The sequence below is a fragment of the Eumetopias jubatus genome, unplaced genomic scaffold, assembly GCF_037043125.1.
Source record: "Eumetopias jubatus isolate StellerSeaLion01/CBP00866 unplaced genomic scaffold, mEumJub1_p1.0 scaffold_5, whole genome shotgun sequence".
Classification (NCBI taxonomy): Eukaryota; Metazoa; Chordata; class Mammalia; order Carnivora; family Otariidae; genus Eumetopias; species Eumetopias jubatus.
In genome coordinates, this window is record NW_028274811.1 from 117,063,913 (window position 1) to 117,082,968 (window position 19,056).

The window sequence follows — 19,056 nt, forward strand, 5'->3', positions numbered from 1 at the left end:
TCAATGGAATGGAAAGAGGATCCCAGGCAAGGAGAGGGCTAAGTAGAATCTCCCACAGGACTGTCTTAAAGTGCCTTCCCCGCCCCCCCCCCCACGCCACCTGGCGAAAAGCAATCTTATCCACGTCTTTTTCTCCAAATCTAGGCGTCCTCTTTTGGAGGGGGGGGAGAAGGTTTTCTTTTTAGAACGCTTTGCTTATCATCGCCGAGCGCTTTTCCAAAGGATAATTAGGCAGAAAGATTTGGAAAATAAATTAAAAAAAAAAAAATAAAAAGAGTCAAGTAGTCTTAAGTGCGGCTCTGGGGAGAGACTGGTTTCTCCAAGGCACAGAAACTGGCTTCTCAGAGCTAACAGCTTAAGCGCCATAAAAATTAAAGGATGTGATAGTAACAATGCTCACAGCAAACACTCAGCAGCGTTCCCTCCCACCCCTCCCCCTCCTTCGCTCCCTGTGAACCAACTTCTCTGTCTACACTTCAGAAGTCTCCGGGAGGTGTGGAGAGATCCTCCATCACGACTTGGGACATTGTAAGCTGTGAAGTTTATGTTTGTGGCGCCTGGGCTCAAACAGCCATTCAGTGGCTTGCTCAGTTATCAAGAAAACAACAATCAGAAAAGATCAGTAAACAGAATCGGCTGCCAGCGCCCTGAATTAACCACTTGCATTTTAGTTTAAAAGCATTGACCCACACTGTACAAGTTAATTGTTTTTATTTTAAATAGTTAATGAGAATTTAAGATTTGGGGGCATTTTTGAAAGTAACACTTTTTAAATAAATGCACACACACAAAGAAATGCTTTAGCCTTTTCTCCCTGCACATCCGTCCAAAGAAAATTTGACTTGCCTTGTTGTTGTGACTAATCTTTAATTGTTGATTAGCAGAAAGGAAGTAAATAGCCCTTAATGAATAAAACTCAAGCATAATTTGGATTATAAATCTCCCTTATAAAAACTGACTAAACTTTACAGATAAGAAAATAAGTACTTTCTGCTTAGTTTACTTGTACTAGGGCTGGAATTAAAAACCCAAACTGATTGAGTTCTATCCAGATTTAGCTCTTCTGGTGGTTTGGACAGAATTTTTAACTTTTTCCTTCTTTTCTTAAGAAAATGGAAAAGACTAAATAAATCCACATGGGATTTACAAGAGATATTTCATTGAGAACGATCTTATGGCTTAAAGATTCAAGGTGCTAGGGAAATGCCAACTACTTGTAGGTACCTTAAAAGCACATTGTCTTTTAGCTAATAGTCAAAAGACCAAAAAAAGAGGTCAATGCAATGAGTTTAACAAGCTTATTAGAGTGAATTGCAGCAGAGTATTACAAAGTCATCCATTTAATCTTGAATTCCAAAAAAAAAAAAAAACTTGTGAATTGGTAAGTGGGTACACACACCCACGAAGAATGTCAAATAACCAGAAATGTTATTTCAATGAAGAAAAAAGTCTCTTCAAATATGATTCTAACTTAGAAAGGACCTTTTTTAATGGTAAGGAAAACCAGGCCCATTTAATGAAAAGGAAAGAGAGACAGTAGACTGAAATAGAAGATGTTATTGCTCTGAAACAATGGAGGGGGGAAATCCTGAGTATCGACATTGATATGGATTGCCTGATTTAAGGAGAGCATCCTGGATGTTTTTAGGTGCATTAAGTTTTAGCTTGCAGAAGCTGGAGGAAATGAGTCATAATGTCCAGAAGGAAGAATTCAAAGTAATAAGGGGAAGGAGGATCAAAGATAATAGCAAACAGGAGGAATTTCATTAGAAGAGCACAGCTCAAAGCTAGGTCTCCAGAGGTGTGCAGGAAAAAGGAGAGTATGTGCAAGAGATGGTTTGCAAACAAGGAGACATTTCAGCTACACATTTTAGAGCGCGTGCTGAGGAGTCTAGAGGGGAACACACCTTTCATATGAATAATACAAGAACTAGAATGCTATCGACCCATCAATCCATTCTCAGCCATCAGGCAACAAATATCTTGAATCTAGCAAGTGAAACCAAATCGTTCATCACTCCCCTCCCAAATTACTGTACTTAAATTCAAGCTGTGGACCTCAGAAAAGTCTGACATCTACATATGTAAAACATCACCTCCTTCCCCACCCTCCACCCCCCTAATCTAAGGAATAAATGTCAGGATGAGAAAGCATCACAAAGATGTGTGCCTCACTTAAGTCCCTCCAGTGCATTCAAATCCTAAATAAATTTTTCCCATCTAATCTCTACAGAGTCCACCAGAGGCTATGGCTGGGGAAGGGCATTTAATGGTTTCCAAACCAGGGCTTGGGCGGTCAGTAACTTTGCAGACACCAATATTCACGTTAGACCTGCCATCTTTGCAATTATCAGTTAGCCATCCCAGGTATGATGGGGAGAAAAAGGAAAACTGAAAAGGCAGGCAAATAGAAATAGTGAACAGAAAGGTAAAAGAGCCAAGTCTGATGGGGGACATTAGAGAGAGATGGGAGAGGGGAGAGACAGAGATAGATGATAGATGATGATAGATGATAGATTGATAGATGATAGATAGATAGATAGATAGATAGATAGATAGATAGATAATAGAGAAAGAGAGAGATCTTTCCAGGAGAGGATCTGTGTAAGATAAGACGTAACTCCTGTTTTTCTCAACAGAAGACCACAAGCCATTATTACCGCCGGCCAAATTATTACCCCTCTGTGAAGAATTAGACACAACAATCAAAGTAATCAACTGGCATGTCTAATGCACTGTAACATTTTCAATGCAAAGTTTGTTTTCTCTTTGCCCCCACGTTAGAGCCTGTAATTAACCCGTTATGTAGAACGATGCCAAACAAAAGGCTAATTGAGGCTCGTTTCCCGACTTGCGGCAGGTTTGGAGAGTGTGAAAGCAACTGAAGAGCCCGGGAGCGCGGGGCTCACCCGGTCTCCAGCCAGGCCTCCACGCTGCCCCCTGTCAGGGGTCTGAAGGGGCACGCGCCACAAGACACACGATTAGGGTACGTTAGCTCTCGTATTTATTAAGAATTGTCAGATACTTAAAACGGCATGACACTCGAGCATACAAATGAATCCAGTTTCTAAAAAGTCAAAGTATCATCCTGGGGTGGAGAAAGGAAAGGCGACAGGGTGGAGCCCCAAATCCTAACTCTACACCCGCAAACGAAGAAGCACCAAGAAGCCTGATTTCGGGTAGGGCCCTTTTTCTAACCCTGGGTTCTGGCTCTCACACAGAACTACTGCTAAATGCAGGGGCGGGAGACTGGGTTGGGGGAGTGTTAGAGCGCAACTCAGACCGCGGAGGGGGCCTGCAGAGCACGCGACCCGGCCCCAACCCATAAAAGGCTTTTTCCAAAGGAGCCTCCGCCGCGCTTCTCTGCCCTAGCCCGACATCCTTCCAAGGTTTGGGGAATTAGAGTTGGGGGAGAAAAAGGAAAGGAGAAGGGCGTTGGAAACAAATTGGGGGTGGGGAAGAGAGACAAGAAAAAAACACACGCTGACTGGTCTGGGAATTGCTGAGAAAACTCTCCCCTCTCGGCCTGCTCTTCCTGCGCAAATAAAGCAGCATTTCCCAATCGGCTGACAGCCGCCACTGGTAAATAATGGTCATACCTCACTGACTAGGCAGAAAGGCTCTCTTTTAGCAAGAGCTTATACTTGAAATATAGGTCATTTCAACAATCCTAAGCAGGAGACTTTGGTATAAAGCACTTACTCCCAGAAAATAAAATAGTGACTCAGAACCAAAGCCCATTTTAAGCAGGACCCTCTTCCTATTTGGGGTGGGGTGGATCGGGCAAGAAAAGAGACAGGAGGAAGGAGAGGTAGGGAGCAGAATGGGGGGGATAGCATCTCATTTTCAAAAAAAAAAAAAAACAGGAACATCATCACAGCTGAGAACCAAAGGCTTCCAACCAGTTTTGATTAGACTATTAAAATGCAAACTGGCAAATTCGACCTTAACTATTTGCAATAAAATATCATACCTATTGTATGTCAGTTTACCCCATTCACATGCAGTCCTTAATTTCAGACATTTTAATGGCTTACTTGTAAACATATAAAAGAGGGACCCTGGATCATTGCATTTATTTATTTATCTATGCCAAACGTTTATTAGTGAAATAGTCCTGAAGATATAATTCTACATATGGCGCTTTGATTTCACATAATATTTAGGAAAAAAGACAAAACACATAGAATTAGACATATAATTCAAAGACCACGGTATAACCTTTATCTTTTTTTTTTACTTCAGCAAACAAAAAATAATGTCAAATGACATGAAAAGTGGCAAGTCTTTCGACAATAAATAATAAATTACTTTATAATTTTTGCAATGCAAGAGCAAACAAAAAAAAAAAGTTTCCTTTTTTTTTTTCCTCTTTATTTCCAGAGAGAGAAAACAGTCATTTTAACCAATAACTATACACATCTTTGGGGGAAAAGTTCATGGATAGACACAAGTCAAACACAATCCCGAGACGCTTGTGGCAAAATAGAGGTAACCTTGTTGCAATGCTTTATAAGTTGGTTTTTAAATTTGAATTCAAAAACCTTTAAAGTCGCTTCAGACTTCTTGATAGAGGATGGATCTCAAAAAAAAAAAAAAAGAAAAAGAAAAAGAAAGAAAGAAGAAGGGGGAGGGGCAAAAGTAAAAAAGAAACCAGCTACAGGACATGCTAAGAGACCCAGGATTTCACTTAACCCCTTGTTAAAGTCAACTAAAAACATCGCAAACCAACGCAGCTCCACCTTCCTGAAAGGACTCTTTCAGCCAAGGAGGCCAGTTTCTCTTCCTGCTCATTTGCTGGAGCTCCTGTTTGGCAAGGCAATGACCAATATAGAAACAGCACCATTCAGAATAGGATGGACTAGAAAATCTCTATTTCTGCTTTTCTCTAGATGTGCAGTGAAATGAAAATGCTTTTTTTGAGATCCTTGAATATAAATCCTCTACGTTTTAAAAACGTCTTTTTTTTTTTTTTTTTCAGTACTCCTAAGGTCATTGGATAGCGTATGTTGGGTTTGGGTTTTGTTTGTTGTTTAATTCTAGTAAAATCCCATGATTGTCTTCACAGTGTTGCTACCATATCACCTTGTCATTAAAACAGACTTCGTGCATTTCATGGAGCATTCATTTCTCGATTCAGTTTTCATTGACTGGGTCGTTAAATACTTTTGTTTCGGAGTTCAACATTATACTTTCCCACTTTCTCCAACAGGGAAAAAAAAAAATACATCTGAATGAATGTTCCTCATGCCTCAATAGGACTGGCTACCATGCTGTTAGGTGTATCTGGGAGCTGAGAGGACATCGACGCCACTTCACTGCCAGTGGAATTAGAGCCCGGTCCTCCTTCTGAAAAATTCACCTGCATGGAAGGTTGAGAAATGAATAAAGGAGGCTGCGATCGTATTCTTAAAAGGATTATAAACTTGTCATATGTGTATATGTACGTGCGAGTGTTTGCGTGTGTGGATGGGTACGCAGATAAAGATATCTACATATATAACTGAATTTTAACAGGCTTAAAGAAAGCCCACAAAGAAAAGAACTTGAGAAGAAATCTTATCGCTTTCCCATCTTTCAAGAGATCTCTGTTTTAACTGAAACTGAATTCCCAACATTGTGTTGCATTAAATTATTTAAGAACAAATGTGTTTCCCACTGTAAAATGGCATCACAACTCTACCATGCATGCTCGAAATAAAATTATCCTGCTGGCTACATGCTGCCCTGGGAGCAGGCGAGTTCTCAGTCTCTAGGCATCAAAGCCTCTCTTCTTGAGTTGGAAAATCCATAACATACGCTCAGATCGTGTGACAGGAGATTCAGAGGAGGCTCCACAGAACAATGATTAACTCCTCAGAGGGTTCACAGCGTGGGCTTTCTTCCTTGTTGTTGGTCCTACTGCCTTTTGGCCTTCCTCTGTCTTTCTCTTTCTCTCTCTCTCTTTAAATCAGGCTCTTCCTTCGGAGAAGAGACCCATATATTATAACGTCATCGCATTATAAATATCTGGCTCCTTCTTTTAAACCGAAAGTATTGTGTTGCTGCTGGAAACCTCCTTCTCCACTCTGCCTCCACATCCCCCTCCTGTCTTGGCTTCCCTCCCACTGCGCTCATCTAACACTAAAGTTTTAGAAGGTACAAACACTTGGCTGCCCTGAACCCTTCTCTTACTTGCCTTCTATGATCCAAGTTTTGCTCAAATAACTCATAAGATTAACCTCACTTTAAAATAAGTCCTTTTTCCTAATTCCAGCGTCTACCTTCCTTTCTATTCTATTAAACTTTCCCATGGTGAGGTCAAGGGGCTTCTCAAATTTGCCCAGCCTCTAGACTGGCCCACTTACAAATGTAAACCTGGGCCAAGTCCTTGTAACCACTGCCTCTGGCCTATTACCTAACTGTTGCCACAGAGAAAGAAAATGTTCCCCGGGTAAGTGTGAGGGTAAAAAGCTAACCTCAACTAAAGTTTTATTTTCAAAGAAAGGAACAAGTTTTTAGAATAGATCTTGTTTTATAGAACAAGATTCTCTAGGACTGTTGACTATTTAAGAAAAAAAATGATGTGTATATATGCCCTATCACAAAGTACATAAATTTAATGATCCTATTTATCTTGATCCTTAAGCCTTTTGTAGGCATAAGGTGAGTTAATTTTCTCTTCTCTGGGTCTGTAAAACATATTAATGCTAAAACAGGTGTTCATGCGCTATCTCTCTGATGGGTAAAACTCATGTTCCTTTGGCTAGACATGCCCCACAGTATGTGATTGTGTATGACATCTGAACTCATACACTTCAAATGTTAAAGTAGTCCTGCATTGTAGATTAACGTGGTCCCAGAAAGGGATATTAATAACCAAAGGTATCCATCGTGTCTTTAAATAACTGAACTCTCTATTGATACATTTGGAAAATTGTGCTCAGACAGGTGCCTGCTGCCCATTGATAATAGCATTGATTATGTCTTACAACATCGGTTATTAATACAAACACCTTGATTTAGGTCTTTAAATATACCATTCTCTAGGAGCTGAGGAGGGAGTAAATTTACTAATTGCTGATCTAAAGCCCCTTCCAGCTCTAAAAGTTTAAGATGTTTGATTTTGCAACCCTGTACACCTTCCCATGCATGTCTAGGTACTTAGATACCTTGGAGGTTATCCCTCAAAGCAGGCCCAGTTGATAGAAAATTCAACCTGTATGGTCAAATTAGGAACTCACAGAAAAGACTCACAAGAAGTTTGTTTTCCTTGAGCACTTGCCTCATCTACACCAAGCCTTCTTCATCTCTCCTCAACCCTGGAGCCAGGGAGGCACCCTCTCCCTGCCTGAATCTTTCATTGTGTGACAGTTAAACCAGAATCTTCTTTTTTTTGGAGATTCAGCCTCCTCACTCTGAGAGCTGACACTTACCAGTTGCTGAAAAGCAGGCTGATCTATGTCACTCTGCAAGGCGAAGTCACTCAGTACTTTCCAAGGCGGCTGGTAACTCTGCACCTCCACTGGGTTTGCCTGTAAGCCACCATCGTGTCTCTCTGGACTGGCAGCCACCATGGGAGTTCCTGTCATCCCCTGGATATTCTGTGAATAGGTTCCCCCAACCCCAACATGTTAATGACCAAACTCCCTCCCTCCATTGTCCGCACAGGCTAAGCAAATATACCCTGGCATTATCTTATCTATATAGTGGCCATTATTGACTCAGTTAATCTGTTGCATGTATGGATATTAGCCAGAGTTCAGTTTTGTTTTATTTTATTCTGTTTTTCTGCTTCTGCGGGTGAGACTAGTAGGTCTGCTTGGACCTTATTAAACTAAATTCTATTCTTTCTCCTTTCCCTTCACATTCACAGCTCATCCCAATTCCTCCCATCTGCCTTCACAGGCTATGGCATCACAGGGGTGGAGAGCTGCAGCCTCCAGACATGGTGGGTTTCGTGGGCAGTTTCAGTTACACTTTCTACAGGCACTTCTTTTCACAGCGCCAACCCCCACCCCCAAGCATTTGGGTCTGGCCGCTATTGTGTGCTATTACACACTCACCAACTTGAAAAGTGCCCCGGCTCAGGCTTGGCTGGCCTGCCAAGTTTAATGACAGCAGGGGTTTTATGGCATTTAAAAATAGGGCTGAAGCAGTAAAAAGAAAAAAAAAGAACCTCTTTAGTTTAACTCAACCAGAAATCCTGTGGAGTGGGTGCTGCCACGGGCCTGGGATGACAGTGTATAGTAATATCTCCGGAGGCCTGGGCTTGACCTAGAGCAGAGGGTGCCCTGTCTTCTCAGGTCACCTTGGTGGACCTCGCCAGTCTGAAGGCGCTGAGGCAGGCCTTGCTCAGAGTCAAGGGGCACACTCAGGGGGTCGGCAGCCAGGGTGACCCACCCACCAACCCCTGAATTAGATAGGGAGCCAAGGAGGTGTCTCTTACTCTGGTGCCTGAGGAACTGACACCCTGAACCCTGGCAAAACAGGGCCAGGCCTTGTTGCCCCCTGCCGGTGCAGTGCAGCGGTGACCCTGTCCTTCGGTGCCTGCCGGAGTGGGGGCAAGGTTGAAGGGCACAAGCCCACCCACGTGGGCTGGGGGTGAAGGTGCCGGGCTCAGCAGGTGGCCCTTGCTGGCTTGGGTAGAGAGGGTGAGGGGCTGCTGGCTTTTGCCCTGGAGCAGGATGGAACGTACTTGCAGGCCAACCTGGGCAGCCCCTCTCGTACCTTGCATACTTGCTCTGCTCCCCCCTCAAGTCCCGTACAGACCCCAGGGCCACTCACAGTTTTGTCATTGGGCTGCTGCTGCTGGAGCTGCTTCATCATGATGCTCCGCTTCTTGTCCTTGCACCGCTTGTTTTGAAACCAGACCCGGATCACGCGGGGGCTGAGGCCTGTCATCTCCACCAGTTGCTCCTTCATGAGGGCATCTGGCCGTGGGTTGGCGGCATAGCAGGTCCGCAAGGTGTGGAGCTGCTTCTCGTTCAGCACAGTCCGAACGCGGGTGGTCTTCTCGGGCTGCTTGTGGACGTGGGGCCGCAGGGCCGGCTGCCTGGCAGAGATGGGCTCGGCTGCGAGGCAAGGGGTGCAGTGAGCGCGGGCCAGGCAGCTCGCTCTCCCGTACTGCTCCCAGACAATGGCCAGTGCTTTGCAGCCTCGACAGACAAAGCAGGGGCAGCAGAGGTGGGGACCAGGGAAGCAAAAGGGAGAATAATATCTGGCTCTCTAATCTGAGAGGTCAGTGCTGAGTAATTCAGGCCCAGAACACAGCCTCCACCCTTGCTCTTGTCAACACAACCTTAGCAAAGGGGCCCAGGTCTCAGGGGCAGCATCATTCAGCATTTTTTCTCCTCCTTCCTCGCCTGTCCTCATACCCAGACTGGGCCTAGGTTACACGAGTACGCACTACCTCCAGGCTCTTGGACAAAGGCCACAGATGGTACAAGGGGAAATGCAGAACACCCCAATGTCAACCAGAGACACTGTAGCAGCCCGGGAGGTCTCTAATGCAAAGGTCAAAGAGAATTCTGTCAGAAAGTCTTGAACATCAGTCCAGAGAGGGCAAGCATGTCAAGGGGCTAAAGAAATTCAGTATTCTGGCCATAACTCCAGTCCTTGATCTTTCTTACTTCGAAATCTACTTGGCTGTTCCTGAGATGTGCTGACCCCATGCAAAAGAAAACTGAAACTGTTGAGCTGCCCAGGCTCTAGATAAATGACAGCTGGGGAGTGTTCTGTCTCCTGACTGCCTCCCAATATTTCCACCTCTTCTGTGTTTCCCCACAAGGAGAGCACAGGTTGCACAGAACAGAAATTGCCACTCTGGCTTTGCCTCTGTGCAAGCTAGTCACACATCCCCCAGAACAGAAGTTTTACAGCCTCTGAGAAAGCGGAGTGGACAGATCTGTGTTTCCTCACCTTCAGTGTTTAGTAAGAAAGATACTTTAAAAATGCACCAGGTAGATCTATTCCTGAGGGGAAGTAAGGTTTGGAAACATTGTCTGCCTTCTAAGGGAAGGCCTCCTCCTGGCCAACCTTGCCCTGTTTCTATTCTCCTTCTTGGGGAAAGGGCTCTCGAAATGTATGGTACAAATCCTTCACCTTCCAGGACCCCTAGGGTCAGGTCAAAACCTACTGGGTCAATTTAGTGTTACAGTGACAGACCTGAAGATGAAATTCTTACCAAATCACATACAATGAATGGTTTAAAGAGGCAGGCTCCCTTTAAATGGCAATTATTGCAGATTAGCTTGTTGACAGTTTTAAATTACAGCTCTGTGCAATGGCCTGCAGTTATTAAGACTGTATCTTTTCACATCCATTCTTTCACAAAAGGATAAAAATAAATTTTAAAAATGTTTTAGAGTGTGGGGCAGTTGTAAGGAAAAAGGATTTGAAAGGCTAAATGACTTAGGGCCACCTAAGCTTCCTTCATTGGGTTAAAGGAGGAAGCTCCGGGCGACCGGAGCTCCACCCCTTTAATTAGGCAGCGGCAGGAAGAATACCTGGCAGGGAGCTGAAGCCCATTTTCAGGAAGCCCGGGTTTGGAGGCCAAGGTGAACTGGAAGTACTGTTTGGATGTGTGTATACATGTATGCACAAGAGGCGTACATTCATGTGTACTCATATTTAGACACGCAGATGTGTAGATGTGCTGGGGGCGGAGGGGGGGTTAGTCTGTGGACACCGTGAGTGTACGGAATCTTGCGCAAAAGAGTGAAATACAGTGCAAACTGCTCCCAGAACATCTCCTTTAACTGCCAGCCACGGCCTCAGCAACTGCCCTGTGGCTACCAAGGTGACCGCGGTGGCCTACGCACTGGCTGGGGCTGCTGCTGGCCTAGCCAGCCCAGCGCCAGCCCCCGCCCCAGCCATCCTCCCTCCCGGCAAGGAGTACCTGCCATTTGCAGTGGCCGCGCCGGGTGCAGAGGGCTGAGTGGGTCACCGGCGCCCAGGCTGGCCCTCTCCACCACGTCGTGGTCCGCACGACAGAAAAGCCCGTCCTCCCGAAGCGCGAACTCGTCCCCAGGGATGAGCTGACGGCTGCAGGCCACGCAGCGGAAACACTCGATGTGGTACACCTTGGAGCGGGCGCGCATCACGAAGTCGTTCTTGCTGAAGCCGATGCTGCACTTGGCGCATTTGATCCCGTACAACCTGCACGCCGCCGGGCAGGGACAAGGAGAAAAACACAGAAAAAGGGGATCACTTCAAGCCGGCACTGCCCTGGCCCAAGACTGCCGAGGACCCGGGCCACACTGCCCTGGGACGCTGAAATCAGCATTAGCCGACCAGCTGGGAATGGGAGGAAAGAAATCATTAAGTTTCTCTCACTTCTCCTCCCTTTCTTTTACCCCCCTTTTCTTTTCCTATGAACCTCTGTGTCTCCAACCATAGCTCTTAGTTCAGAACACCCCCAAAGTAAAAACGTTTGATGTGTTGGAAACCTGGACCTCTATTCTAGCCCAACCCCAGGGTAACCCTTGCAGCTTTTGGCAGAAAGGAGTCAGGGGGGACTCTGGTATCCACTGGCCCCACACTTTTGCCTTCCTATTCCCCAATTTCTGCCGCTAGAAATGTCTTTAAAACTGCTACAAAAAGTCTCTCCAAGAGAAAAAGGTTAGGAGACGAGACTGTCACCCCACTCTTTGGTAAATATACACAGATGCACAAGCAGAGTAACAAAATGAAACCTCTGAGGGTTTCCAGATTCCCTTCTGCACAATAAGCATGTTGCAGTTTTTCCACAACTAAAGATTTTTCCTCCGGTGTTTTTCCTCGGGTAACAATGTTAACAGAAAGTTTCCTCTCCATTCTTCCTTTTATTATTATCTTTAAAATCTGTTCCTGCTCCCTCAATCTTTTTCAAGCTGCTGAAGCATCTACCTCTATTTCAGTTTGCTTGAGAACCAGGACCAGCCAGAAAAATGAAAAAACCCATTTCTAAGGTCTTCCTCACGCCTGACCTTTCCTTACCAAAGGACAATCCTTGTAGGTTCCACCTAGGCGGCACTGCCCTGGCCCCCTCTCTATGTATCAGTAATAACAGAAGTGGGGGCATTCCTACAAACAGAGAATGGACCAGAGGAAAAGATCCACACATAATGGGAGGAGGGCACCTCACTCCCTCAAGGGGAGAAGGGCATTCAGACCTAAATAGTCTCTCTGTTCTGCTTTTACAACTACAGGAGTTCAAAGGGACACACACACACACACACACACACACACACACACACACACAATTGAGAGAGAGTGAAGGGGAAAAGGCAAAAGCAATTGGCTCCTTCTATAAATATGTACGTGAAATTGGCTACATGAAGGTCTATATGCAGTTGAGGAAAACACTATCTCCATGGAGGAAAGATAGTCCTAGAGGTGCAAAGTGAGCTCTCCCTCTCCAGAATCTTGAGTTCACACACTAACCAAGTAAACAATGAAAATGGCTCATTTGTCAGAGGTTAGAAGGTAGATTGAAAAGTTTTTCTTCCCTCCGCCTACTCTATGTGAGATCTTCCATTTCATAGGATGAGGACTTTACCTTGCCTGTGACCAAACAATTTGGAAAATCCCTCCCCCTTCCTCCTGTTCCCCACTTCCCCTATTTCCTCCCACTCTCCTTCCCTCCCCACCCCCATCCCACAAAGTATTAATAAACCCTTAGACACACTGTTCAGTTTTACATATCAAGATTATACTCTCTATTTCATGATTTTACGCTAAGAAAAAGTGCTGGACACTAAGTGAACAGGTAAAAATTGTGACCACATACTTAATTCTTAACTAAACTTTAATATAAGTTCTCAGCTCCAGAAATTCTATACACTTACAAAAGCTAATTACTTGTTAATAGCCGCTGGAGAAATTTTAAAATTATATAATATTTTTATATTATTTAACATAAGAGTGAAGATGTTATCTCTTCTGTTTGTTATTAAAACAATAAAATTTTCTTTCGGAATTCTACTGACATCCTAAGGCAGAAAATGAAATTTCTGATACATCTCTGACACAGGTAGAGAAAATTTGAGATTTGTGAAGCATGAAGTTGAGACACAAAATAAACTGAAAGAAAAAAAAAAAACCCTCAGAAAGTCCCCTATGTGGTTTTAGTCTTGTCAGTATGGGCAATTCGCTCATTTTATCAGTTACCAGATTTTAATGTGAGAAAGGAAGCTGTTCAATTATCTAAATATACCAATTGTTCGTAGACAGATGATGGGCAATTTGATCTGCTCTGTCTAATTCATCAGCTCAGATAAGATAAGAAAGAAAAGATAGTCAGATGTCACCAAAGGGTTAATATTTAAAAAGATTAAATTTCCGGTCTTTTTTGCAGGGAATATTTGGATTGGTTTTGGAATTTTCCAAGAAAGGACTCTTATCCTAAAAATAAATGGGGCAATATTTCTATTTGCACTTTCAAGGTGCACGTTTAAACATCCTTAGGTCAAACTTTTATTTCACCTATTGCATTGACATCTCCACAAAATTTATTACTAATGAAACACTAAACTATAAAAATAAATAAATGAATAGGGAAAAACACTGCACAATACAATAAAAACCAATCTTTAAAAAAGCAAGTTTAGAAAGCCCAATTATCCATCTTTAAATTTCTGCTTGTTTTGGAAGGGGGAGGGTGAAAGAAGAAAATAATTTGAGCATCACAAATTCCAAGGGCAATTAAACAAGCTTCAACACCACACAATTTATGAAAACCACTATTGAGTTTGTGGGGGGATTTTCCCCTAAAAAGTGAGGTAAACAGAATAGTTTAATTTACGTTAACATACCTAAAGAATAACTTTTGTACACTGGACTCCACTAAGGCATACTTCGCAAAAAGACAAAGCCACATCAAGTAATAAAAAAAGGAGTAGAGAGACAGGGAAATCTCACAAAATTAAGGAAGCAATATAAATGGCGTACCTGATATAATCTCTTTTACAGTAGGTTTTCCCATCTCTAACAAAGCACGTACAGCTCTCATCCAAATACTGATTACACTCCGCACATTTCAAACATGCCGCATGCCATTCCAAATCCGGAGAAACCCTCAGAATATACTGATCGTGAATTTGATTGCCGCAACCAACACATAGGGAAATCAGACGTTTTTCTGAAATGAAAATAAATACATGATTGACTAACCGTTTACTTCCTACAGAGATAAACACACTTTTAGTGTCGTTCTCTTACTGGGCGTACTCTAGGAGTTTTTTTTTTCTCCCTTTCTTTTTTTTTTTTTTTTTTAAGAGTATTGCACTTTGGGATGGTAATTGAAGTGTGCCATCAAAACCTTGACTCGTTTTAAAAAGGAGGTGGAATATATGTAAAATGCAGATTTGAATAGTCTACATTTGTAAGCCTAGCACGCAATCAAACCCGTTCATTTTGTGTTTCTTTTTCCTCCCTCCTCCCTCTTTGCCGTAATCATTGGGAAAGATTATGGGTAAGTCAAGTCAAAGAAAAGGTTTTGACTAGAAGCGTTAAGTGAACGCTTATATTTTCCATGAAGCACGCTCTTAAATAGCACATAGGACTGGATATTGTTAGTAAGAGCAGACATCAATACAGTTGTCACTCGTTCTCTTTTGCAAGTCTAATGCTAATTCACATCTCCGGGTATTGTATGTACAGGCAGACCTTTGCAACGGAATAACCTCGGAGAGCTCAAGATTCCCGAGGAGGAAACCACCGCTTTAGCACCAGAAGGCTAGGGTTTTGGAGGGCACACAGGCGAATTCAAACACAAGGTACGATCAGTTTCCCGAAGATCAGAACCGACAGCAAGCATGCAGGCGTGGCGGCAACAAGAAAAAGCCACCTCTTCTCTCTCTCCAGGCAATGACTCCAACTGTGAAGAGCCCTTGGCACCCGTGCCTGAGAGAGACCCCCGCACAAGAACAGCACACCGAGCCCCACAAGGTAAAATAGCCTCTTACTTTTTGGTGGATCTCCCATGTCTCCCATATCTGTAAGAGGGAGTAATGTCCACAGTGAAATGGTGGTTGTACAGTTGGTGAACAGCCCACAGAGAGGATGCTGGAGCTGTGGCTAAGTGGGAAATAGTGGCCCCTGGGGTTGCCAAGGCTGAGAGAACCGCTGCCCGGCTGCGCCTCGCCCTCGCGGATCTGGGAGTCCAATTTAAGCCGGCGGAGTTGGCGGAGCAGAGGCGCTGCGGCGGCGGCGGACTCGGCGCGGCTCGGGCACCTCTCTTCCTTATCTCTTACTCAAACTTCTCAGCTCCAACTCAGCTCCATCGCCATTGGTCTGACGCAGCGCGCGGGGACGTCAGGCGAGCGCCGCGCCCATTGGCTGTGGGGCGCGCGGCGCAGCTGTTCTGATTATCATATTTCAGCCTCGCCGCTGCCGTGCGCCACTGACCGCTCGGCGAGCCCGCGGGAGAGGATTAGGGCTCCCGAGGCAACTTACTCTGGGCTCAGGCCGCTCTCCCCCGAAGCTCGGGCTGCCCGGCTGCTCTGGCTTTTGGCCTTCCTCTCCTTCTCCTTCTCCTCCTGCCCCCCCTCCCGTGCTCCTTCCCGGCGGTGCTGTCAGCGCCCTCGCCTCCTGTCGCGCTGCTCCTCCGCCCTGCGCTCCTGGGGTCCCCGCAATCCGGCTGGCCGTGTTGCGCGCGGGGCACTTTTCTGCCGCCGGTGGCGAGTGGCTGGTGGGTAGGTCTTCCTGATGACGAGGTCCTTCCAGGCCTCTAGGAAAAGGGGCGACTTGGAACAGGCCGTTTGGCTCGCTTTGGTCTCGCGCTTTAGCGCTCAGCTCCGGGCCTGGCCCGGCTTGGCTGCCCGGGAGGGTGAGTTCCCGAACTGGCTGCGACTGGTGCGCTGGGAGCTGCCTGGGGGAAGAAGAACCGGGAATGGGATGAATAAACCCACAGGAACTGTTCTCTTTTGCTACCCCACTATCCCGTTACCACCGACCTCAGATCTCCAAAGAGCTGGGGTGGGAGGAAAAGAGTGCTTCTTGCCTTTAGCGGAGAATCAGGTTGGGAGCACACAGGTAAAACTAAGTTGACTCCGCGACTCCTCTCTCTTCTAACAGTCCTTGAGGTCTGCTTTTGCAGTTTAGCCCTAGAATTTAGAAGCGCACTAACCCAAAGCCAAAGACTGAAATGATCTTCCAGTAGCGGAAAGTTTGTAAAGCGATTAATATATATCCTGTCCAGTTCCTCTGTCTGCTGGTGTCCTGCCCTTTGTTTTTAAGCAAACGTGTGCAATTTGCTGGTGGTGTTTTCGGCAATTATAAGGACAGTTCTCCATGTCTGTAGTCTAGAGATTTTAAAAAATGTGTTAGTTTAAGAGCGTGAGGAGGAAGGGATCAAATACTGAAAGGCAGTGAAATACCTGTTTCACTTCAGCGGGTTTGTTTATCTGATAATTTTCTCTCGGGAAACAACCTGGAGAAAGATGAACGTTGGCTCCAACTCGCGGGTAACCTTTTTCAATAATTTCTGACATGTTCCCGTCACCTTTTACAGTCTCCCAAAAACAAAGTCACGGGAAAGTCCACGAAGAACACCCACACGTCTCCCAAAGCTTCTAAATAGCTAATCCTTATGTAAAGTGACTGCCAGTTTTCTCTTAAAAGGTCCACCAACCCAAGCAGAAGGCTTAACTTCGGTGTCTTGCTGCCGCGAGAAAACCCAGTTGTGTTAGGAAACTCCTTTCTTTGTACTTTTCGCCAGATCCAACCCTTGATAAGAGCTCTGAGCTCTCAGCTGGCCTCAGTAGCTCAGTTTGCATGGATATGCTTTTCCAGAGTGCAAAAAAAACCTAAGATGTTTGAGTTTCCTCCTGACCTAGTTGGGCTTTACCAAGAACACGTATCTGTTTCGTTTTGTTTTCTCTCGAGGAAGAGTTTTAACTGGATCTCATGCCTTCTATTTTTATTATATCTGTGTGTGTGTGAAATTGAAAGTTGGAATAGACATAGGTTGATAAATTTATCCAATTTTTTGTTTAAACTGTTTTGTTTAAAGTTTCTAGTCTCCGGTATTATATGCATAGAGCCTTTTGTCAGGCTGCTTTTGCAAAGCTGCTGCTGGTAATCAAAACACGAAGCCAAGTCTTCCCGGTATAAGGGCATGTTTCCCTTCCAGATAACCAAGTTGACTCTAGTTTAAAAAAAAAAAGAAAAGAAAAAAAGATACCACTATAATGCCAGAAAGTAAATGGAGGATTTTAACCAATCAAATTACATTATGCCACCTTTATAACATGGAATTAAACAACAGAAGCTGCCGAAGCCTGATGACATATTTGAGATCCACAAAGCGCCCTCACTATCCATTCTCCTTCAAACCAGTCACATACACAGTGTGGTATTTTAACTTCCTGAACTGATAACCTATTCCAAAGAATTATTGCTGATGATGGTAGCAATTCCAAATAGAAAAGCTGGCATGTGGCTCGGAGGAAAACGTTTACTCATGGGCAGTTTCATCATAATGGTGAAGACACTTTTTTTTCCCTTTTTTTCAACCCACACTGTTACTGTAATCAAGTATTTATTTTCTTAGTAAGTTCCTAAGCTGATAGAGGTAAAGATCATGCAGAAGGTACTCCCTGTTAAAGGGAGAAAGTTGAAGGAACCCAATAATATATTGTTCCATGATGGATGTGTTCCTGAGTTCTGTGTCTACTGCTAATACATTTTGCATCAGAATCAAAGTTAGGGGAGAAGCCATTATTTTTTTCACTTCACCTGAAAGTTTAAATGTGACCACAGATTATTCTCCTCTTTCCTTAGCTGATTGCTACATGTGCATTTAATGCATCAAATATATCGGTAAAAAAATTGTGTAATGTTTTTATAGAATACAACAAACTGTGTGATTAGCAATATTTTCCCCCAGTACTTGATCACAGGAGCGACCTCTTGTGTTCAAAGGGGAGATTAGACCCTCTCCCCTCTCCTGACAAAAATGGACTTATTTTGACCTTTGCATGTTCTGTTAGGTCAAAAATACATCTTTCAGAACAGGAGTTGTGTGAATCCCCTTCTGTGAGCTCCTCTCTTGATAAGAGGAGAAGAAGAAGAATATTGGTAGTTACTAAGTATAGTCCCCATTACCTTCAGGCCACCCCAGTATACTTCACAGTGTCTTTGAATATAAAAGGTATATTGAGATTAAGTAAGTTCCTCTTGACTCTGTGGCGTCTGCCCACGTATACTTGTACACACCTTCCAAAATGCAGCTATTACACTTAAAATTCCTGGTGGGCTCTTAAGCCTATGTGTTTGTGTGCTGTTACTTTCTTTCTCTGCTTTAAAATGTAAACATTCCACATCAAACTTAATGCCAGATTGCCCTGAATGAATATGTTCTCAGGCTACTTTTCAGAAATCTAAATAGCTTTTAATTGCAATTGAAAAGTGGCATTACACATTTAGAATGTATTTATTCCCCAACAAGTTCTGGCAGATAAAAGTGAATTTTAGCTCAGTTCTTTGGAAAATTATGTACAGTAAAGGAAAAAGCTTTCTCCTTCCCCACTAACCAAGATTGGGAAGAAAAGGGGGTTTTGATCAGCTTTCTCTGAACTATGAATTTGTTTTGGAACTTATTCCCAGGGAGATGAAGCTCTCTTTAGCCCACATCAGAATCGGATTTGAAGGAGTAGAATAACAATTGGTCTTCCAGTTTCCGTGAAAAAAAAAAAAATATATATATATATATATGACAGAAGGATTTATTTTTTCTGGTATTCAAAAAACATATAATTTGGAGGTCAAAATGAACATATTCACCTCAGAAAATAGGTATAGAATATATGAATATGTACTCCATTCCCCTTCTCATTTTTACTTTTTCTGTGTAGTCTTAATCATGTAGAAAAGGCTGTATAACCATCAGTATCTTAAATCACATCCAAGGGTCAGATAAAATTATGTGTGTTTAAAGAGCGTAATGATTAACCATTTATATTCCTCCCAGAATGAGAGTATGGGTGTTCAGAGCCAATTTGCCCCTCTTCCAGTTGTTTTTAGGTGGTGGCTTACTGAGGATGAATCAAGAGAATCTACACTATAATTTCAGAGGAGAAGGGAAGAGATCTT

At 43.8% G+C, this 19,056-nt stretch overlaps 1 protein-coding gene across 1 annotated transcript; it reads right to left on the reverse strand.

The window, feature by feature from the left end:
• Positions 1-5,245: 5,245 nt before the first annotated feature.
• ISL1 (ISL LIM homeobox 1) lies at positions 5,246-14,955 on the reverse strand. Its single transcript, XM_028097921.2, has 6 exons — positions 14,928-14,955; positions 13,912-14,101; positions 10,880-11,139; positions 8,767-9,053; positions 7,416-7,583; positions 5,246-5,362 (listed from the first exon to the last, which is right to left on the reverse strand). The coding sequence occupies exons 1-6, from the start codon at positions 14,953-14,955 to the stop codon at positions 5,246-5,248; spliced, it is 1,050 nt and encodes a 349-aa protein (XP_027953722.1).
• Between the last annotated feature and the right edge of the window lie 4,101 nt (positions 14,956-19,056).